Raw genomic sequence first — 24,813 nt, forward strand, 5'->3', positions numbered from 1 at the left:
CAAAACTTAAAATAAAAATAGTTATAATTATCTATGAAATGAGACAATAAAAATAAACCAACAAATAAAAGTAATAGAATAAACCAAGAAATTACTTTAAAAAAAGAAACTTATAAAAACTGCGCCAATAAAAATAACCAATAAACTAAGTCAATTAAAATAACTTAAAAAAATATAAGCACAAAAGTAAGAGAAAAAGAGTTGATTTTTAAATGTACAGGTTGAGATCCGAATCTAAATTTTAAACTAATTTAGGATTTTTAAAAAAATCAAAAATTAATTTATACAGTAAAAAAGTTTGAAAAAATTAATTTGAAAACATAATTCATACTTTGGGCTATGTATGATAATAAATAATATAATAACAATAAGCAAAATCTAACAAAGAACTCAAAAAAAAAAAAAAATAGATTTTAAATATTTTATAAAATAAAAAAGTTTTTGTGCTTTTTGTAATTTTTTGTAAAGATCTGAAACAACAGTTTGTACAAATTATGGAACTCAGCTTGTATATTTTGTAAAAAAAAAAGAAAGTAAAATAACAATAATGAACAAAGAATAAGGAATATTATAAGTATCAGAAAAATGTCTTTTTTATATTTCTATTTACATTATTTACTTTTAAGATAAAGTTTAAAACAATCATACATTAACTGCATCATCAGTAATTAACTAGTTATGCTTAGCAAGGATACCCCATCCATAACCAATCCATCTTTGCAAGGTTCTATTAACAACACTATTTTTTGTTAGTTCAACAATAGCATGCAATTGCTCAATGTGTACGCGGTGATACTGCCAACGAGCTCTGTTTGGCATGCTTCCTGGTATAGAAATATGGCGCAAATCATAGAACGATCCATGACCATTATCAAATAATGGAAGTACTGTCTCTAAAGAATTCATTCCTTGATAAAACAAATATTGTGCTTCAGCAGCATCTTTAGAACTGGCAATATTAAAAAGATCATACAATCCAAATAAAGAATAAATAAAACCGTTCAAAACATATAAAGGTGGCACAGTGGGATATTCTTCATACCATGGGTATTTATCAAACAACATAGCTAAAATACCATTTTTTGCAGAAGGTATCCTAAACAAATGCGTTGCTTTAAGGGCTGAATTTAAATACTTAGTGTCTTTTGTGTAAAAGTAAACTCGACATAACAAAGATATTGCTTGACCCTGCCCCATAGCATTATACCAACCAGCATCAGTCCTAATTTCTGGAATTACAATCCTGGAAACATTAGTTTTCCATCCACCTTGGTCATCTTGGTAATACAACAGCCAATCAGCTGCTGCCATAAACTTGGCAATGTGATCTTCATAAACAAACTTGACAGATTTTACATATTGAACATTGTCAATGTCAAGACTTAATATTTTTTGTATTTTTATACTAAATGTATCACCTGAATGCTTGCCTGATGAAAGACCTTTAACCAAATCAACATTCAAGTCACGTGTAATTTCTGATCGGAAAACATTTTTACCCAAACCATGAACTATTTGGTTTAAATTTCTTTTTTCTATCATAACATCATCTAAACAAAGTTAAAAAACAAAAACATTTTAATATAAAAATATCAACTAATTAAAAAATTTGATCAATCCACTACAGCTACTGAACTAAATAAATGTTTTCATTCTGTGTATGTCGATGATAATGATATAAGCATTATTGAATTGCATAATATACTGTCAAATTTATTATTACGTAAAGCCTTTTACATTACATAACACAAAATGATGTTCAAACTTAAAACACTTAATAATTTGAAATTGGTCGGTTTTGATTTTGTTCATTCTTATGTTTTAAAAGAATGCAACTCCTCAATATCATTTTAACATATGCATTTCATAATGAAACATTGGTAGATGATACACAGACATTTGGTAGACACAACATTGGTAGATTGGTACACAGACTGAAATAAAGTATGTGTACAATACATGAAAAAATTATGAAAAAAAGTTATTATCCGAGCTATTGACTTCTGGTATTTCTTGTTAACTTCTTAAGTGGATAGTCTGTTATCTAAAACCACTTGTTTGTTTTCTGCTGCTAACAGAAAACAACGAGTAGTTTTAGGTGAAAGTATGACGGATTGGGTTGGTGTACTTAGCGGTGTACCACAAGGGTCTGTTCTAAGTTCTCTCATTTTTCTGGTATTTATAAATGATTTACCAAAAAATTTTATAAATGAATGTGGCATATATAATGATGATAAAAAGATTATTGCACCTATATCTTCTCAAAATGATTTACAATTGTTCCAAAATGATATAAATAAACTTAACAAATGGTATACAAAATGGAATCTAACATTAAATTTTGAAAAATATAAAATTATGCACTTTGGTTCAAATAATAAAGAATATTCCTATTTTATGAACAAAAACAATACATTAATGGAAACAACAAAACTAGAAAAAGACAGTGTTTATATATCAAGTGATTTGATATGGGCCAAACAATTAATAGAAATAAAAACTGATATAGCCTTCTGCCTGGGGCTTCAGTACATAATCAACTTTTATTTCATTATTCTTTGTTTTTATCTTCTTTTTCTGAAAACACTGTATAAATAATGTAACAAAAATAGGGTAACAATTTGTTACATAAACAAGTTTTATTTTTTTTGATGGCAAATATTGCCTTTTTTACGAAAAAACACTGATTTTCCGCATTATTTTTCCGCCACCCAAATTTTTTCCCTAGAATAGCCCCTATAAATAAATAAATAAATATATATCTATATATATATATATATGTATGTATATATATGTATATATATATATCCAATTACGGTGCTGCTAAAATTTAAAATCAATTAAGTTAAACCTAAGCATTACATGGTTAAATATGAGAAATATATTTTGTACATATAAGCTAGCTTATTTTAAGTGTAATGCTTTTAATAAACGCAATGTCTGTAAAGTGATAAATTCAATCATTATATAGAAACCAAACGACCAAACATTAAGAATCAAGCTAAGTAAATTAAAAATAGAGTTTTTTAAAGTAATGTTTTTTTGCCGGTCGTCGCTGTATTTCTAATACCAGAACATATGTAACTTATAAAACACTATTTAAAAAAATATTCACATGCTTGCTAGATTATTTTGTTTAGATTAAATTTTTTTTAATTTTTTTTTTTACTTTTCATTTATTTATGTTTTATTTAAAATTACAGGCAACATTTTCTTCAGTAGCTGTAGAATATTTTTATTATTTCTATATTTAGATAAAAAAGTAAGTTTTAAAAAAACTTAAGCTTTATTTTTTTATTTTATCTGAATTTATTATATTTGTAAATAATGAGAATTTTTTATGTATTTGTAATTTAAACTTTTGTCACAACCGAATGTGGTTTATATTTAATTATTGCATACTAGAAATTCCTTGTAAACAATAACTGCCCTTAGTCAATGTAGCAACACTCTTTTGCGGCAGCAGACTAGAAGATAGTTGATGTATGTACTGAGAGTCCCTGTTTTTATATATGTATATATATGTGTATATATATATATGTATCTATATATGTGTATATAATTATATGTGTGTGTATATATATATATATATATATATATATATATATATATATATATATATATATATATATATATATATATATATATATATATATATATATATATACATAAATAATACTTACCAAGAATATATTGCATTAGGTATTCATTTGAATCAGTAGCAACTATTTTTAATTCAAAAGAAGAAAACAATTTAATGAACTTTAGCTTTACTATAAACATTTCTAAACCTTGATCATATAGCTGATATCTTTGATGACCAACTGTTCCTATATGTAATAAAAAAGTGCAAAAAATTAAATATTTGTACATAAAAGTTATCCTTTTAATTGCATAATTATAATTATAAAATAGAAATAACGTTAAAAAAAAATTAGAAGTATAAAACAAAATCATGTATTTAAAAAAAAATATTTAAGATAATAAAATATATATTTGATCTAGGGATGCACCAAAAACTTAGCTTCAGCATGCCGAAGCCAGGGGTTATGTTTGCCAAATCTACAGTTTCGCCGAATTATTTTTTGGTAATTAAAATTACTTAAGCTTGGTTTTCAATAATTGTAGAAATAACGTAAAATAGTTGTGCAATTTTGTTGTACAGCAACTTTTGCAGGAACCAATTTGTTTCTATTTCCACAACAATTATTTTACAACATAAAATTCATTATACAACCGATGTTAAGGTGCATAACTTACACAAGTATCCATTGTAAAACATATTTGTTGTGCAACTGTTGAACAACTTTCCCACAACATTTAGAAACAGCAAGTTTAAGCAACTGCTATATTATTTATTAAGTTTAACCCCTTAGTCCTTAGTCTCTTAGTCTTGATAGTTTAATGAGATTAAATGCAATATTATCATTCAGCGTAAAAAATAAAGAGGGTCAACGATAAGAATTCTGGTCAAGGTTGACTAGTAAAAAAAAAAACAGAATTATGGAAAATAAGGTTTTATAAAATATGATGTGGTTACTAAATATAATGTGATGATATGGAAAGTAAAAATAAATTATATGAAAAATAAGGTTCTAAAAAAACAAGGATGTATTTTAAAAGTAGATATTCTAAAATTTCAAAAAGTTTTGAAAACGTGTCTAAAATATTTTCAAAGTTTGATATATGTTAATTTGCTTTGTTGACACACTAGGGGGATTCTCAAATTAGTGAAACTAGAGAGTTAATTTTTCAAACACACTATTTTTACAATTTTTTTGCATATTTTTACAATAAACTAAATTTACATTTTAAAATACATTTAGAAGTTTTTGTATAGTGTATACACATTACAAGACAATAATATTGTATTCCAATACCAGAGATGTAATTAAAACATTTATTGTTATTGTATTGCTGTGATAAAAAACAGTTACAATAACTATTGTATCATTTTTATTCTAACAATACATCGAAATCCTAAAACTTTTGTATTGTATTGCTGTGATGTAAAACAATTACAATAACTATTGTAATGTTTTGATGAAAAACAGTTACAATAAATATTGTGGTGTATTGTATTACTATTTCAAAGTTCAATAACTATTGTATTTTAAAGTATTTAGATTCATTTTCACACAAATTTACAATTATTTGGGCACTAGAAAATTCAGAGGATGAAAAATGAAAATTGTTTTTAACAGTCATTTACATATATAATTTTTTTTTAGCCAAGGAAGTATATATTCTACATATGCTTAACAAATAGTAAATTCAGGGGCGCTCATGGCACCCATTTTTAGCAACCATTTACATATAATTTTTTGATTTATTTTGAGTTCAATAATATAAATGTTTAAATAATAATTTATTTAGAATTAACACAATAATACTCATTCAAAGTCATACAAATATATAATTTATTATATGTTTGTAATTAGATAATAACTTACTATGTGAAGTGAAACTTTTGACTTTTTTAAAATTTTGTCTAAACTGATATTAAAAAGTTTCACTGGATGATGACATCTAAACTAATTGATTAATAAAATAAGCGCATGAAAATAGTTTATTTTTATTATTATAAATAACCGCTAATGAGTAATAAATTACAGCATTATTGAATCAGGGAACCATTGACCTGGGTAATTATATATTATAATGTCTAAACATGTGAACTTTTATTTTGCAACAATTTTTTCTACACTTTCAGATCACTCATCACATATCAGACTAGAGTAAGTGTTATGAAAACATTTGGTGTCTGTTGTAAAAACAAAAAACTAAGTGAAAGAAATGATAGGAATTGATTATGTATATCTACCCCCAGTAGTAAAAGAAAAACTGGTCAAATAATACTCACTTTTATAGAGCTATATAGAGCTTGCAACTAGGATAAGTGATATTCAAAAAATAAAATTGAATCAATAATCATATATTAGTTTTACCCTATTTAAATAGACTAGTTGTACCCTATTAAAATAGGCTACAAATAATATATGATTATTGATTCTATTTCTGGTAACATGACTAAGTTTTGACATTACAATAATTTTTTTCATTACAAGAACAATAAATTGTTTTTGTATGATAAAGATGAATTACAATACAATATTTATTGTCATTGTAGTGGGTCATTATAATACTTTTTTTTTAGATATTGCTATTGTATTATGAAAATGAATTGCAATACAATATTTATTGTTATTGTATTACCATATTACAAAAATTGTAAATCACAGATATTGTTATTGTTTCTAAAAAAAATAATACAATAACAATAGTCATTGTTTCTGTTATTGTTTTCATTACAATTACAACAGTTCGAACTCTAATTACAATAAATAAATATTTAATATTCTTATAATTACATAAAAGCATTTTCTTAAATATTTTAATATGTTAACATAAAAAATCTTAACGTTGAAAAAATATTTATACATATATATTACAATTCAGTAAATACTTTTTTTGTGATGTCACACATAACAACAAACAATGAAAAGTTTTATTTGTGAGCAAACTAGATGCTTTTTTTGAAAATATTTTTAGTTATAAGCAAAAAGAATTGAATAAACAAATGACAAAAAAATTTTAATGATATTGTGGTAAAATAACTAAAAAAAAATTATAAAAAGTTTGGTCACACAGTAACGTATTTTAAAAATTAATGATATATATGTGACATTACACAGATAAGATCATTAAATTTAAAAAATCAGAAAATAAATAATTGATAAGGATTGGAGCTAAATCATAAATACTACATATAAAATTTTTTTTTGAATATAAATGCTTTTAACATGAATATAATATTGAGATAAATTACTTTTTTTTTAATTATTCTCAATTTCTTTAATAAACTCAACAAGAAAACAACCATAGTAGTTATTTCAGTTTGAATTTAAATAATTATATTAATTATTGATTTTAAGATCTTTGCAAGTTTAAATAATTTCTTGTTTTAAATTTAGGTCAATATATAATAAAAATAAAAATGTCTTGAGCTGAGAGATTGAAAAACTTTAAAGGAAAACAAAAAGCTGACAAAGAATACTGTTCAATAGTAATTAAAAGAATTAAGAATCTGTGAAAAATGAAAGTTCCAAAAATGAACAGCGCAGAAAAGGATTCATATAAAGAAAAAAAAAAAAAAATTAGTAGACAAAAATTTAAAGACTAACAAAATGATTCGATAAAATGGAACGAGAAAAAAGCTGAGAAAATATTTTTTGACAATGTTTTTGAGAGAGGCTTAGGAGAGATAATGCCTTTCTCTACGTTTTTTAAGCTTAGGCCAAAAAATATGCTTTTTTTAGAAGAAACACCCACAGATCAGTGTAAGTGAAAACTGCATAAAAACTTTCGCTTATTAATTAAAGCAATAGACAACAGCTATAATAGTTCATATTGGGTGTCTTCAATAACAATCCAAAAATGGGTGCATAGGAGAAGTAATAGAGGAATTACTATTTACTTTATCTAAATTTCAGGAATATAAAAAGAGTTCAAGCAGCTGAATATGAAAAAGACAAGAGGGTTGCAGGAGAAAGAGTTCTTCAGGTGGAATTTGAAATGGTATATATTTGTGAATATCTAAATGAAGTACAAAGTGCACTTTGGAGTAGAAACACTGTTCAACTGTTTACTAGTACTGCTTTCAACAACAATAATTGCAAAACATATCTTATCTGTTCTAACACTAGAGACAAGGGCGAAGATAGTGTTTACTGCTTTATTGGGTAATTATATGAGATACTTATGTATGAAAACTGTAATAATAATACTGAAACTCTTTCCACCAATGGCCCATCATCAGAATTTAAAAATAAGTTTAAGATAAATTATTCAACCAATAATCTTTGCAATAAAATAAAATGTTTGAGTAAAAACTTTTAGCAACTTCACATAGAATAGAGGCTGCAGATGGTGTTGGAAGAAGAGTTTAATCTCTTGTTCGAATGAAATGTATGAGCAAGAATAAGAAAGTGTGTGTATAAACTCCTATGGATTTTTTCAATGTTTTTAAACCATTAATGACAGCTACTAATATTAGCAATGATGAAATCATTAGTAAATAGACAACAAAAAATCTCGGTTAGAAGTCAAAAAAATACTGGGAATATTAAAAATTCATCATATCAATGCTTTCAATGAATGCAAGTCATTTTTCAAAACAAGTGAATCAAAGTCATCTGATTTTTAAATACACTATATTTATGACTTGTAAGCTCCTGAAATATTTTCCCAATTTTCAGAAATGGCTTTTAATGATTGGTGCCTTGTGAAGAACAATCAAACTATGTACCCTGATAAAATAAAGCTTAAAAAGTTGAAACTTTTTTGCTTTTGAAAATTGCTACTCAGTTTAATCTTTATTTCAGTTATGTTAAAAAAATAAAAATAAAATTATTTCAAATTTACTAAATTAATAAAAGTTCGTACAGTGTCACACATGTAACAAAATTTGTCACACGCGTAACAAAATTTGTCACACGTGTAACAAAATTTGTCACACACATAACACTAAAGATTATCATTTATTTATATAAAGTTATTGAAATTTTGAAAAATAAAAGTATTTTTTATAAACATTAACATGTTGTCTGTAACATAAAAAAAAAATCATTAAGGGGAGGTTTCACCTCCCCTTAATGATTTTTTATATTTTTAAATATGGCTTAAAATTATTATTTATTCATTTCTCTACCCTTTTTCAGTGTTTTTATTTATATTAGACGTTTAAAAATACTTTAAAACAATTTTGACAAAATATCATGTATTCTTATTAACCCTTTCAGTCCCTGTGACCCGCTAAGCGGATCATGACATTTTTTAGTAAATATGACCACTCTAAAAACAGCATTTGATCAAATAACTAGAGTTAAGAAAAAGTAGAATTGAAAAAAGATAGTTTGGCAGCCGTTTTTCAGACAAACAAAACAAGATCTCATTTGTGAAATTCTGACAAGTATTTTTTATTTTATAGCTTTTACATCAATGAGAACATTTCACTTACAATTGTTTTACTGTTTTTTGTCTGGGACGGAAAGGGTTAATTTAGGTCATTAAATATGCAAAAAATTATCTGAAACATTTCAGCACGCATATTTTTGTTTACACAGCTAATATAGCGTTTATTTCTTGCAATAAAATGAATATAAATGTGTGTTCAAATAAAAGAAGAAACAAGCCACTCAAGCGTAAATTTATAGGGAATAAATATACTGGAAATTTAAAACAATCTAGACTTTGTGGCGATGCTAATACTACTAGATCTAGTACCGATATTGAATGTAATGACACTACTATTACTACTACTATTACTAGTGAAGGAGACGATCGTGATAGTGATATTGTTGATGAAACAGCGGTTCATGTTTCTGCATCTAGTTCAAAACTAGAACATAATGTAACAATAACTAAGGAGAGTAGATCTACTGAAAGTTCTATTTTTGAAGGATATCGATTTGTTGACATTCAAGCTCTTATTTCATTGATACAATGATTACCATGTCGTGCATGTTCATCAATTATAAAATCAGGATCAAGATCATGTGTAACCACAATATCCCCAGACTATTCTGTGACTGAAAAAAAATGTGGCTTGTCAAGTAAGATGAATTTTTATTTGAAACTTCTCCCAATGAAAATATAAATATGAGTTTCAACTAGTTATGTATAGTGTTGGTATCAATAGAGATAAGAGTCAGAGATTCTTAGCCAATATAAATATGCTCCCTCCAATTTCTGCAGCCCAATCTTGTAAATATAGAACCAGAATTCTGCATGCAACTGAAAGTACTGCTAAAGAAAGCATGTTGTCAGCAGCTAATGAAGTAAAACAAAACATGAACACAGATGAGATTACTGCATCATGTGACCGTACATGGCAGTGGAGGGGTTTTGTAAGCAAAAATGGAATAGCCACTGTTCTGTCAATCAATCCACATAAAGGCAGTAAAGTTATAGATGTTGAGGTTATGTCAAATTATTGTGATGCTTGTAGCAAAGCTAAAAAGAGACTTTCAGCAGAAAAACTTCTCGAATGGAGAAAAGATCATAAAAACTGTCAACATAATCATGATGGTCCATCTGGTCAAAGGGAACTATCTGGCATGCTAGCAATATTTCATAGATCTGTAAATAATAATGGACTAAAATATGTAAATTATCTTGGAGATTCCAAAAGTTTTAAAACTGTTGCTGAAGCTACACCACCAGTTTATGATGGTATTGAAATTAAAAACTAGAGTGTTGCGGACATATACAGAAGAGGATGGGTAAAAGATTAATGGATAAAGTTGCTGAGTGTAGAGGAAAAGGTTATGAAGATAATGGAAAGAAATATAAAGGGATTGGCAATGCAGGACGGCTAACTACGCGTGCAATCAAAAGAATTCAGGGTCATTATGGCGGAGCAATCAGGAAGAATTTTAGTACTGTGTCAAAAATGAAAAAGAGTATCATGGCAATATGGATACATAGGGGCAGCTTTCATGAAGACTGTGGTGATTGGTGTCCTAAAAATGTAGCACTAAAAGACAAAAATAAATTACCTCATTTGTTTTGAATGAAATCAAAACTGTATTTTAAGACTTGTCTGCTGACACATTGTTAGAAAAATGCCTTCATGGTGGTATGCAGAATGGCAATGAATCATACAACAACTTAATCTGGAATAGGTGTCCAAAGACTGTTTTTGTTGGAAGAGTCAACATTGCTGCAATGGATGCTGCAATTGTGTATAATGATGGGGAACTTTGCAGAGCTTCAATATTTGAAAAATTAGGGCTTAATTTTGGACAATCCTGTAAAAGGGGATTTCTCTTGTTGGACGAAAGACGAATTAAAGGGTCCAAAAACACAGAAAAAGACAAAGTAACAGCAGATAGACAAGAGAAAAAAATACAAGTTAAAGAGCAGGCCATGGCTGATGATTATATCTCTGCGGAGGCCATTAAGTTAGTAGACATTTTACAAATTTGAATGTTTCCCTTTATATTTCATTTTTCTCCGTTTTAATTTTTTTGACTAATTTCTTGATGTTGATTCACATTATTCAAAAAGTTCTATGTATATTCTCATGAAACTTGGCACATATAAAAAATTATATGTTTTGATCACTCCATACTACTTTGGCTTTAATTGAATGTAAAGTTTTTAAGTTATGGTCATTTATAAAATTTTATTTTGATGTTTTTGCTTTAAAAAAACTCAATAAATTAAAAAATATATTTTCAAAGAGTAATATACTTCAGAATATAATAATTTTAGTAGGGCATGTTGATAATATATGTATACACATATTTGCAAAGTTACAGCTCAAAATCTTGTATACTTTTTGAGAAATCTGTTCCCAAATTTATGTTACTATTTATAGTAACAAGTAGCAGTGACATCATAAATAATGTCAAAATTGACATTTGACTTTTTTATAATTCATTTTATGTGTTTATCAAGTTATTTAGAAACTTTCATGGCTGTAGTACCATTTTAAGACATACTTTGGTTTTAAGGTGAAACCTCCCCTTAAGCTAATCATAGCCAATTAGCACAAATATTTAATCAAAGTAACATGAGAATTGCCCTCATAACTATAAATATATATTTTTTTTATTCAACTTTAAATTCACTTGAATGTGCGCAAAACCCATGGGCACATTTTTTTATATCTGTAATTTGAAGGTAAAAGAAACAGGCTTTTGCTTCAGCATGGAAAACAAAATACATTTTTAAGTTATGTCTAATTTTATTGAATAATTCTGATTTAATTAGTAACAGACTAATATCTTGTATTAATATTATTAAATTCACTCATTGTACTAAATTATTTTGTTATACTTTCAAGTTCAAACTAATATATACTTTATAATTTTATAGTTTATTAGGTTTGATTAAATTACAGCGATGAAGTGAATCAAGTTCCGTAATCCATGTATCTATTCTTTCACTAAGTAATAATTACTAAACGCTATTATTAATTAGCAAAGTGTTTTGTATATTTATATAATTTAAAGTTTAACTTCAAACTTTAATATTCAATATATAAATATAAGTTATAAGAACTGCTGAGTTCAAGTGTAGACTTTACTTGATACCTTGTACTATTTACCTAAAAAGTAATGAGTTACTATTTACCTAATAAAGTAATGAGTGTACTATTTACCTAATAAGTAATGAGTTACTAATTAGTAATTAATTTAGGTAGTAATCTAGTTAATACACCTTTTTGCGTTTAAGTTAGCCAATTTTCACTTTAATTTAGCATTTTTTCAGTTTAATTTGGCAATTTTCACTTTACAAATTATAGTGAAAATTGCCAAATTAAAATGAAAAAATGCTGAATTAAAGTAAAAATTGGCCAACTTAAACACAAAAAGGCGTAGTAACTTCTAATTACACACTAAAAATAAATGTCTATATCCAATTGCTTTCTGTATTGTTTCCTTTGTATTATTCCAAATTATCAAAGATAACTTTACAACTTGTAAAATGTTTTTACTGTAATGTGTATTCAAAGCAAATACCTGATAAAAAAGACTAGAATAGAATTGAGGAAAATTAATATAAGTTAAAGTACAGAAAACAATAAAATTCGATTCCCAAATTATGCAGTCTTTAACTTAAATATTATCATTGCTGGTCTAAAGGTACACATTCTGTTTGCATATGGACAATACACCAAAAAAGGGTACATCATTGCTGGTCTAAAAGGTACACATTCTGTTGGCATATGGACAATACACCAAAATATGAAATTGATGCTGAGTGCTGTAGACTCTGAAACATCTTACCATGAAATCATTAAAATGATTGTTTTTAGCAATGAATCAAACGTTTGAATGATTCATTGATGCAATAGTTGTTCTAGAGTAGAAACTATCAGAAGCAAAAAAAAAATTACAACAGTATCTGACACAAAATGATGTTCCAGAAAAGCAAAATAAAAGTGATGAAAATGAACAGGCAGTGGATTTTAAACAGTGGACAACAACAGATAGAACTGAACTATTAACAATACTGATCTACTAAATAAAACCAAAGAGCTTCTGGGACAAGCTTGATAAAATTACTTCTGATTTATTTATCACAAAATCACAATCTCAAAGAGACAATTACTCTTGATAAGGTAATTGTTCAGGCAGAATTTGCAAAGAACTGCACTTTTGTAGTACAAGACAATACACATACAGAGATACAGTGAATACAGTACAGAGATACAGAGTTACTATTGGAACAAGAAGCAGTATTGCCTTTATCTGTTTGTCATTTATTACATAAAAGAAAAATTATCAGCACCTTCTATTTGAATAATTTTAATTGATTCGAACGATGAAGTTGAATTTATCAATAGAGTTATGCATAAAACTGTTAATAAAAAAATGTTCATATAAAAACTAATTTTTGTTGTTGTTTTACTAATGGCTGTGCAGGACAGTAAAAAAAATTTAAATATTTTTTTAATTTATTTTAAAATTGATTTCAATTTTTAAAATGTTTGCCTTTATCAGATGCAACAAATAAAAAATTTTCAGCATAGTGACTATGCTGGAAATTTTTTTGTTTGCTGCATCTTTACTTTCTTTTCAACAAGCCTTGTCGGCATTCTATATTAATGAATGGACTTATCATTCAGATTAGATTGGATTATCATTCACTAAACTCTAATGAAAACCATAAACACAATCAATTGCAAAGTTAGAATCTGCTAAGATTGGTTCTATTTATCATGCTCGCCACTAACTTACTCCTGATTCCATTCTCTACCTCTTTTTGTCCCTGTATGGAATACTCTTGTCATATTTGGGCATGATGGTCTTTCTTTTGATGAGTCTTTCATTGATGGTCTTTTTTTAGATAAGGTCCAAAAAGGCATTGTAAACATAGTTGGACCTGCTTTATCTGCCAAGCTTGAGCCTTTCACACATCATTGTAAATATGCATTTTTTTCTTTTTTCTACAAATACTATCATGGTTGCTGCTCATAAACGCTATAATCTCTAGTTTCATCAATCAAAACTCATTCTTCTTTAACTCATCATTCAGCACATCCTTTTACTGTACCTATCTTTGCATGCTCTAAAAACTTTTTTGTCAAGTTTTTTTCCTTTATCCCTTTAAACTCTCTCATCTTTATGTTTTCCTGACTCATATAACTTTTAGTTTTTCAAGTTTTCTTCCAATCTTTGCTTGCTCTTTAACTCTATTCTTTATTTTCTAGTAACTCTTTGTTTAGTAGTGGTTGCTTGCAGTCTTGATGACAAATCACTTTGGGATGGAATAGGTGGCACTGTAAAAGAGTTTGTAAAAATATTAGAGCAAAACTATCATCATAAGATGATGTTTTTGCTTTAACATTTGACGTCCTCAATAAAAAAAATCATACCAGTGTTCAGATTGGCAATGTTATACTATCACAATACTTATTTGTAGGGTAACCATTGTCTTGGTGTTTACATAGAAGAGGGCAATGCTAAACTAGTTAAAATTAGTTTAGTGCTGCGCTCTCCTGCATAAAAACCAGGACAATGGTCATTCTACTTATTTGCCAAATACAACAAACTTTTCTGGCATGGTATGGTTTCTGATATTATTTGATAGTAAAGTTCATGCATCCACATAATCCAAATGTCATTTCACTTCCATTAACAGCTTCTGGATGTCTGTAACAACATTTCAAAAGAAGATGAAACTCTAATTTATATTACATTAGAGTTTCATTAATAATATTTAACAACATATACAATCATAATTGTATTATGAAACTTACCTATTTTTAATAAAACAGTATATTCTTTACGGTCCATTTTAATTTGATTTTCAATATAGTGCTTACTCAAATGTGACAAACCATACTGTGCTATTTGGGTTGGATAATAATAACCTTTTTTATCCCATTGTGTTGAAATTGGAACTTCATACTTTCCACAGATACACTTTACTCTCCCTCTATTAGCAACATCAGATTCATGAAAATTAAGATAAGTTCTTTGAAAAGAATATGGCAAAAAGGTCAATTGATTAGGATTGAGAACATTTGGATCAGAATTTAGCCATGTAAACTGTAAAGGATCTCCTGGTTCAACTTTTTCAAAAATACCATAAATTTCATAGTAATGTTTAAGGAATTCAAACGGTACATACAATTCATTATTTATACTTAAACCATTAAATTTCTGAATGAAATTTACATTGACATGAACAGTAGAAAAAGAAGGTAAAGCAATTTTTTCATTTCCATTACTATCTGCTAAAAATCTTTCAGAATTGGATGAGTCTTGGTCTTGATAAAAAAATAATGGAGATATACTTGACATGCCCACATACCAAAAGTAAACAAAAGTACAAATAAAATATAATGTTCCTTTCCAATTAAATAATAAACGAATAATTTTTTTCAGCATTGTTAACAAAAACAATGCTCTTATCAAATTTGACACTATTAGCCATTGTATAGAGAGAAGTATCCGTAGAGCTCCACAGTAATCGTTATACTAACCATATTGATAATTAACGAAAAATTAACTGTAAAAATAAAAATTAGGATCAATTAAAAAATTTTCAATAAAATGAATCCTACTCCTTCCTGCACTTTTTTAAAGAAAGTCTCTTAAAATATTTAATGCTCTTATTATTTGAAAAAATATTTATTAAAAGATTCACAAAATGAGTTCATCAAAGAAAGCGAGCTTTAGTTAAAATACGGAGCACTACTTTGCAATTAGCGAGCGTTCTTTGAAATTTATGAATTTTTTATTTTTTATTAATAATCTTGGCCTAATTTCCATGCAACGCATCTAAAACCTTGTCAACAACCTGAGTAGGATACAGCAATTTTTATAGTAAAAAGAAAAGTGTAAAATAAGCCTGAGGCAGAAATCTTTGTCTAATTAGTGGAGCACGAACGTAAAAAATTATTTTGAGTTCTCGAAGTTCATACTCGACATTTTTTTTTTTTTTTTTGGTCAAAGTCTTGGGTCAAGAAATTTCGGCGGACGTGTATTTTAGTCAACATTACACACCCATGCTGAACCAGATTGATTTTAGTTTGATGAAATAACATAGGGTTGTGTCATACCTTTTTGGAATTGTTAGAACCATACTATTCAGGAAAAATTAGTGAAAAAAATCATAAAACTAATCTTTTAAAAATATTTGGATTTAAACAGGGGTTTAAACGGGTCCCAGACTTTGGCGCCCTTCTGGTTGATCATGAAACCCATCCAAGAGGGGCAAACAACTGTTTTATATTTTGTTAAATAATTTAACTAGTTATAAGTTGCCCTCTTTAGAGGGCCCCAAATTTTCATCACCTATTTTGACCCCTTTGTTTATAATCATTATTAAACTTTATAAAAAAATGTATAAATAATGAATAATATATTTTACTTAATAATTCTGAAACAAAATAAATGAAATATCAACAATCACTTTATCAATATAGTCAAATATGTTTACATTGATAAAATGCAAAAAAAATACAAATATTGTCCAATAGTTTTATACTAAGCATTAGTTTTATACTGAACAATAGTTTTATACTTAACAATACTTTTAAACAAAACAGACCGCAACTCATCATTACCACATGTGTAACCAAACGTCTTAATTGTGCCTATTTTCATTTTATTTGTTTTAATTTTTAAAACTGAAGCATAATTAACAAAGCTTGTAAGTAATGTTAAATGGCATTTAATAAGGAATCTATATACTACAATAGTCAGCATCTAGATTTGTAATATATTATGTTATATTTGCATATTTGTATAGAATGTTTAAAACATTTTTTAAAGAATTATTATATGTTATATAAATCCATATATTTTATGTAAAATATAAAGTGTATTTTCTCTATGTTTTTAAATTATTTTATTTTTCTAGATAGAATGAGTTTATTTAAACAGACCTGTACTCATGAGGAAAACAGGAGAAAAGTGTGTTTATACTGTGCCAAAAAAACAAATAAACCTAACAATATTAATATACCGTGGATTAAAAATTTAGTGAATTTTAAATACAACATTAAAAGTTCATTCTACCCTAAAGCTATTTGCGAAATATGCAAAAACAGTATAAGAAGAGGAAAAGAGCCTTCTTTACATGTAAAGTGAAATGAAAATACCAGTTCAAACTAGAAGTATTTTTGTATGTAAATGCAAAACATGTATAATTGGATCTACTCAAGGGAGACCTAAAACATTCAAAAAGGAACGTAAGTGTAACGCACAGCCTCCAGTAAGTAGTCTATATTGTCAAACTTGCTTTTCAATTATTAGCAAAGGAATTTGCCACAAATGTTCTTTAGTTGTACTTAAATGTAATGTAATGCAAAAGCTTGCAAATGATGTCAAGACAATTGAGCAAATGGTTTATGCTGTAATAAATGACAAAATAGACAAAAAAGGTAATGCAGTACTTGCCGCCGGTGGTAAAAAAGTTAGTTTTACACTTAAAAGAAACATTGATGATACTAGTAGTATACAACAATTGTCTATAAACAGTATGATTGACATACAATTAACTTTAGAATTAATTAACACAAAAATTCTAAAGCTAGCAAAAGAATTACGATTAAAAGCACAAAACAGAAAAATTGTACAATCAGGGTTAGCAAGAAGAGCTAAAACATATTGACCAGCAACTTGATGATTGTTTTGTTGAGAATTTTGAACTTTTAATATTAAATCTCTAAAGGAAAAAAGTTTGTTTAAACTGATCCCATTTATTAGAACAACAGGTGTAAATGAGTTTCTGTGGCAAATAATAGATAAAAAATTTTATACACTGGTTTTGAGAATAAAAAATATCCTCAAAACCAGTGTATAAAAATTTCCATCGATGGAAGTCAAGGATTTCTTAAGGTAATTTGATTTAGTATTGTGCCACTTTTGTTTCTAATTAAAAATTTAACAAGTGTTAATTGTTATAAATTATTTAGGTTTGTATAAATGTTGTATCGAATCCCAGTGAAACATTTAAAAACAAAAGGAGAAAATATGGAGAATTAAATCATCAAATTTCAAGGAAGGATCTGTGAAAGCATCATTTATTATAGCACTGGTACCAGATGTACCAGAGACAAATTATAATGTTAAAGTTCTGCTTAACAAACTCTGTTTGAAAAAAAAGTGCTTAACTTGTGTGGCAGATATCAAACTCTGTCAAGTCATGTGTGGTATGTCTCCAAGCTTCATGGCTACTCATCCGTGTTATATTTGTACATGGAATAGAACAGAGGTTTTTAAAAATGATTGCACTGAGCTACGAACACTTGGGTCACTAAGATTAAGCAGTAAATTGTATAAATCGAGCGGATCAAAAAAAATTAAAGCAAAAGAATATTTTAACTGTATTGATGAAGTTCTTTTAATTGGAGATGATAATGACCTAGTTGTTAATCATCTTTCACCTCCAGAACTTCATTTGATGCAAGGGGCAACGAACCATATCTTTAAAGCAATAAACAAGTTAGCTGATCCAATACTATTAAAAAAGATCGAAATTGAAATAAAATATTTCAAAATCAATAAGAAATGGGTCATATAATGGTAATGGTTGCCGAAAAATATTTAAAAACTGGGTAAAGTACTATAACTTGTTTCCAGTCCTATTAAAACGGTTGGCTGAAGCATTCAGACTTCTGGATAACCTTACTCACTGTTGTTTTGGTGTAAATTTAAGGCCAACATTTGAAAAAGACATTAGGTTGTTTAAGAATCATTATTCAACCTTGGTGGAAGATTACGAATCGACAGTTACTGTGAAGTTACACATATTTCAACATGTAGGTCCTTTTTGTAAAGATAAAGACATTGGATTGGGTTTCTTTAGTAAATAAGCAGGGGAAGCTACTTACTACTCATTTCTAAAGGAAGCATGGGAACGTTTCAAAGTGTCTGATAACCATCAAAAGTACGCAAAGTATTTTAAAAAAATCAGTGGCTTGTTTCAATGGAAAACATTTATTTAATGTTTAATAAATACTTTCTGAAATAAATGTTATTTTTTCCTATTAATTTTAAGAAGAAAAAAGTGATCGGCATTGGCGCCTCTAAATGTACAACGATTGCATGCACCTCTGTAATGGATTTTGAGATCGGTCAGAGGGGTGCCCAAGTCTGGGACCTATTTAGCCCCCTGTATAAACTCAAATATTTTTTAAAGATTAGTTTTATAATTTTTTCACACTAACTTTCCCTGAATGGCATAGTTCTAAAAGTTCTAAAAAGGTTTGACACAACCCTATGCCATTTCATCAAACTAAAATCAGGTTTAGCATGGGTGTTATTATAAATTAAAAATAGTTTTGGTTAAAAACGATTTTACGACATTAAATATTGTTTTTGCTGCTTTTTGTTGCCCATAATTTTAATAAATTTTATTTAAATTAGGGCTCATAAAAACAAATAGCATAAGAGAAGATATTACTAGTAAACAAGATCACTCTGTAAATTAGAGAGAAATGGTTCAAAAATTTCGTTCAGATTTAACTTTAAAGGTTTTTAAGATAAGACATAAAACATCTTAGAATGGGTACAATCGGCAGAACAGAGCAGGTTGGCTGAGCAGATTATTTATAGGTAGGGCTGACTAGAAATTTCATGACGTACAGGGTATAGCAGTAATTAGGCGCCCCAAGTAGCATACATCTATTCAAATTAAAGCACGTACAATTATACAAGTTAATGGCTGTTTTTTTATTTCTAATACTGTTAATTTGCATTTGTATTTTTAAGAACCACATCTGGATTAATAACACTTATGCAACACATTCACTGATTAGGATTAATAAACAGATTTTTTGAAATTATTATTAAAAACACTCTTGCTTGTTCTTCTTCTATAGTGGCCCATGGCCTACTATATTCACGGCCGTATATCTTATATTTTTGAGGTGGAAATTAAGAGGCCGATTTTTACTGAAAAAATGGCTGCGCAAAATATTATATTTTTAAATAGCAACTTTATTCTTAATTTTTATAATGTAATATTTGTTGGAGAATTGTCGCAGAAATTATTTAAATCAATGTACATTTATATCTATATATATATTATATTTATTTATAATATATATCTGTATTCATGTATATTTAACGTTTAAAAAAAACTGACATACTAACAATTTTGATTTCACTTTTTTCTTTGCCTCTTTTTAAATGTTTTTAATTTACTATTGGAAACCAAATCCTTCGATAGTTTTTGTTTGTTATTAAAAAATACATTAACTTGAATTTTTGTTGAAAACGTGATTCCCCAACTTTTATGATTTTCACTAACAAATTTACTTTTTGGTGCGTATTTATGTAACAGATATGTTGATGATTTAATGACTGAAATTAATAAAGATGAAATTTCATTCTCAATTAAATCCAAAATAGCAAATACACTACAAACAAATTCTGAAGCTGTTTGAATGGAACAAATAGTCCACCACATGACAAGAGAGATTTTTAGAGAGTTATTTTCAAGATCAATGTGTCCAGCTTTCAAACATGCTTTGCAGTTTTCACATTTAGACCTTTTTGACAATTTTTTTGCAACATAGCCTGCAATAGTTATTGTCACTTCTCGAATTTTATAAACAAGGGAACTTTTCATAATTTCTTCTATTTGGTTTTTAAACATTTTTTTTTTTGTTTTTTTTTTCATTAATTCACCTTCCTAAGGCCGAGAAGGCCACTACAGACTACAGACTACTTAATTGTGGTTGAAACCCTCTCTCAATTCTATAACTCCGAAACACAAACCTTGACGAACAAGGCCGCTGCGCGGAGAAACAAGTTAAGAAACGCGGTACTACCAGGGATGTGGTGGGGATCGAACTCGGAACCTCTCGCTTATGAAGCGAGCGCTCTACCACTACACCACTTTCGCATTAGTGCATTAAGTATTGTCAAGGAAGGATGAATATCTGGTAAAAAATTTTATTCCCAGAAGTTTATATGCTCCTTAATTAAAAAACAACATGACAAAATTCTTTCTGAATTTAAAACTTCTCTTAAACTTACAAGAAATCGTCTCCCACTCATTTGTATTGTGAGAAACGTCTCTCAATTGAATAACTTTGTAAACAAGCTGTCATCACGTAATCATATTTATCATTCAGGAGCTCCTCAACAATCAGTGCTTGAGCACATAAGGTATTTACAAATGCTGATGCAGTTTGAGTTGTGTGGTTGAATGCAGGTGAAAGATACCACTGATTGAACCAATCAGCCAGATCTTGGTAAAATATCATTTTATTGTCTCCTAATACAATAGCATTGCCAATAATATTTGGTGGAAATCTTTGTTTAGAATTATCAATTGTCCACCAAGTGTTAAAAATAGTTAAAATAATTTGAAACATCTTTTTGATTTGGATAACAGCTTTTTGAAGCTGCAATTGTAGTTTCATGTATAATTGCTAATGCAAGTGGCACACTTTGTTTATTATTTTCAGGATGTAATGCCTCATATGTAAGCTTTGAAGCTTTTCTAAGTTTACCTTTCAGATCATTATCATTATGTTAAATCTTAAATAAATTATCCTAACTAGTATATTTTGGTGGACAATCAATATTGATATATGCATTATGGCATTTAAAGTCTGGAAAAACAAATTTTTTACCATTTAATAAATTATTTCTAAGGTTTTTGACTAAATGAACACTATCATAAAACAAATATGTCTTCTTTCCATGATTCTGTGGGTGAATAATAAAATATTTTGGTTCCGACTTGAACCTTGTAACTAATGATGATTATGCATTAACGTTAGTGGAGTAATTGTCTGTAACTATACCACGCATAGTGAACCCACAGTGTAGTTTGTTTGCCTGTAAAGATGCATGCCTTAAAAGTAATGCATATCGAATTATCTCTGCTGAGTATGGTGGCCTGCCTTGTGGCTGATAAAGCTCTCTATCTTTAATTTCATCTAAAATATTGTCATGATTTTCTAATGTGCAGTTTCTCATATAAGAAGGAAAATTTTCAAGCATAGTAATTTTATTTAGTTTTGCATTATGTCCTTTAACAAACCAACTTGGTAATGGAAGTGGTGTTCTTTTGTATTGCAAACGTACATTTAGGTCTACATCAACTGTTATTGATTCTAATATAGTTGCAAAATATGTCTGTTCATTAAATACTATATTATAAAATACAACACCTATTTTTAAATCGTTTAAATTGAAACTCTGGTGGTGCTACCGCTTCATTCAAATTATGTACATTGTAATCATAATTATACGAAAACATTACGAGACCAGACGAGACGACCAAACGATACATACTAATGCACTACACCATCACACCTGTTGTGAGACTCAGATAAATTAAAAAATGATTAGCCAGAGATAAAAAAATACAGACATATAATCAGTAGGCAGAGAATAGTGAAAAAAATAAACAGATGAGACAATAAATGCGATTTTTTACTAATAACTTATAACCATGCGTAATTGTATCATTTTTCTTAAATATTTCTTACTGATATTTTTGGAATATTCTCAGATTAGGAGGACTTCGAGAAGTTTTTAAAACTGGTAAAGATGATTTTTTTTGCAAAAGTTCACAAGAATACTTAGAAGGAACAGGATTTAAAAGCCAATTCAGGGTGCATTTATCACCTCTAATTATATATTTATCTTCAAAATGAAGTTTACATAAAACAGAATGTTTTGTTGGAGTCCAATCTGAACGATTAACAAATCGTATCCAATACTGATTTAAGTTTTGGTCTGTTGGAAAATGAAAAGATGCAATTTGTTTGTGTTTGTTGCTTAAGTATCCCGATGTACATTTTTGCGCAGCACATTTGTTGACCATTTTTACTATAAATTCTTTTAAAGTTAGTAAATTCAGGAAAAAGAATATTTTAAAAAATAATATTTTAGCGTATTTTGCGTCCAAAACTTTCAAAACCGGCTCTTAATTTCTCCCTCAAAAATGCAGATATACGGCCGTAAATATAATAGGCTATGAGCGGCACTACAATCATTTTTTTTTAAATCAATTTTAATTTACTTAAAACGTTCACGTTCTGTGCCAGGTACTGACATTGCGTTAAAAAATTCGAATCAGGGGCGATGATGATGAGAATCCTAAAGAAACAGTCTTCACATTAAAATCATTTTTAATTACAAATAACAACTAATTTTAAGTTGCAGTATGAGGTATTTTTAGTTTTTGATCCTAACTAAAATATTTTTAGTTTTTAATCTTAACTAAAATTAACGCTATTGCGCGTTGTTGGACACGGTTGAGTAGAGCAATTTACAAAATACAAAACTCTAGATGTAGTTTAATGTACAGCTGGTACAATTTTTTCCATAGCGATCTGGTAAGCCATTGACGAAAAACACAAACAACAGCGATGCAAGAACTGATACTTGAGGGACGTCGTTTGTCACCTTTTTCCACTCGGAGGTTTATTCTCCAATTATTACTAATTGTTGTTTGTTAGCTAGCCAACTAGTAATCCGGTTTAATAGTTGGCCTCAAATGTTATAGACGGAATCTTATAAAGAAGTCGTTGTGTGACACTGTGTTAAATGCTTTGACAAAGTCATTAAAAATTATGTCAACCAGGTATCCACGGAAACTGCTTCCGTTAAAATGTTTTGGGGTTTACCCAGGTTTGTAAGCGATCTTTGTGATGTACAAACCTATGTTGAGACATTGATATTAGATTGTGCACAGTGTTTCATATCTTATCTATAATAATTCTTTCCGTCATTTTGCACGGGATAGATGAGAGACACCAGCTTCTAGTTGTAAGTCTTTACTTTATTTTATTTTTTGAGGGTAGACGTAGCATATACTAGCGTTGAGATTTTAACACTCCCTAGGAAGTCGCTTAACCTCAACAAATAAAGTTAATTAGTTTAGTTTTTTTTTTAACTTTGCTATTTAAAATTGTGATTAAATTTTTTTTAGAAAAGACACAAAAGCATTTATAAGATTTATGAATAAGATATTTTGTTTTGATAAGACCTGTCGACTTCAATATTGTCAATATAAAAAACAAGATAAATTTTTTTTTTGGTTAGTCCAAAGATAATGAAAAACGATTCACTTCATATTGAAATTTATTACCAATGGAGATAAAAGATATTTTTCTAGGTCTGATTGAATGTCAGAAGCGTTTTAGGATTTCGGTCAGCAACTAAGACTATCCTGAGTAAGAGTTGCCAGAGTTTTGTAGGAGAATTCAATGTCGTCATTAATAGGTACTCTCTCTAAAACAAAAGGTGAGTCAATTTCCTCAGCAAATGAGTCTAGATCATGTTCAATTTGGATGCATGTTTTGGTAATTTTATATCTGTCAAGCTTTGTTTTAAGGAGTTTGTCTTGAATAATAAATCAATTTTTTTTCTTTCTTGAGTTCATGTTCCCAAGACCAAGGGGTCCACTTTAGTCAAGAATGCAACGGTCTTACAAGACCGTTGCGCGGAGAAACAGGTTCATATACATAAAAAATGAAATATATTTAATTATTTGAATTTAACAGTAACTTAAATGAAATTTTGCAATCGTTACCGAATCTAACTTGAAAGTCGAATTTCAATTCCAAATCGAAGTCGAAACCTTTCACTTCTCAGTAAACTTCGTAATCCGAATTTTAATGAATAATCGCCGGTCCTTAATTGCAATTCACACCCATTAACTACCCATCAAACGTATTTCAAAACACTGAAACAAAACTTGATTTGTACCCTGAATATTTTCAGTACAATTTTTGCCAAGTAGTTTACTCATTTTTAGGTTTTTAGTTCAGTTCTGTGACCACCAAGTTTTTTAAAAAGAGCTCTTAACGGAAGTTCT

The 24,813-nt window shown here is 28.2% G+C and overlaps 2 protein-coding genes across 2 annotated transcripts in view; both read right to left on the reverse strand.

Annotated features, from left to right (window-relative positions):
• The window catches only part of LOC101238541 (1-acyl-sn-glycerol-3-phosphate acyltransferase delta), a 53,063-nt gene extending 52,283 nt beyond the window's left edge, over positions 1–780 (reverse strand). Inside the window, exon 1 of the mRNA XM_065792514.1 lies at positions 649–780. Coding sequence (XP_065648586.1) covers positions 649–662 — 14 coding nt within the window. The 5' untranslated portion in view covers positions 663–780. The remainder of the gene's footprint in view (positions 1–648) is intronic.
• Positions 521–15,722, reverse strand: LOC100207938 (D-glucuronyl C5-epimerase). Its single transcript, XM_065792513.1, has 3 exons — positions 14,774–15,722; positions 3,684–3,830; positions 521–1,550 (listed from the first exon to the last, which is right to left on the reverse strand). Exons 1-3 carry the CDS (start codon positions 15,405–15,407, stop codon positions 673–675), a joined length of 1,659 nt encoding a protein of 552 aa, XP_065648585.1. The 5' UTR covers positions 15,408–15,722; the 3' UTR covers positions 521–672.
• Positions 15,723–24,813: the final 9,091 nt, after the last annotated feature.

Source organism: Hydra vulgaris, chromosome 03 (assembly GCF_038396675.1).
Source record: "Hydra vulgaris chromosome 03, alternate assembly HydraT2T_AEP".
NCBI lineage: Eukaryota > Metazoa > Cnidaria > Hydrozoa > Anthoathecata > Hydridae > Hydra > Hydra vulgaris.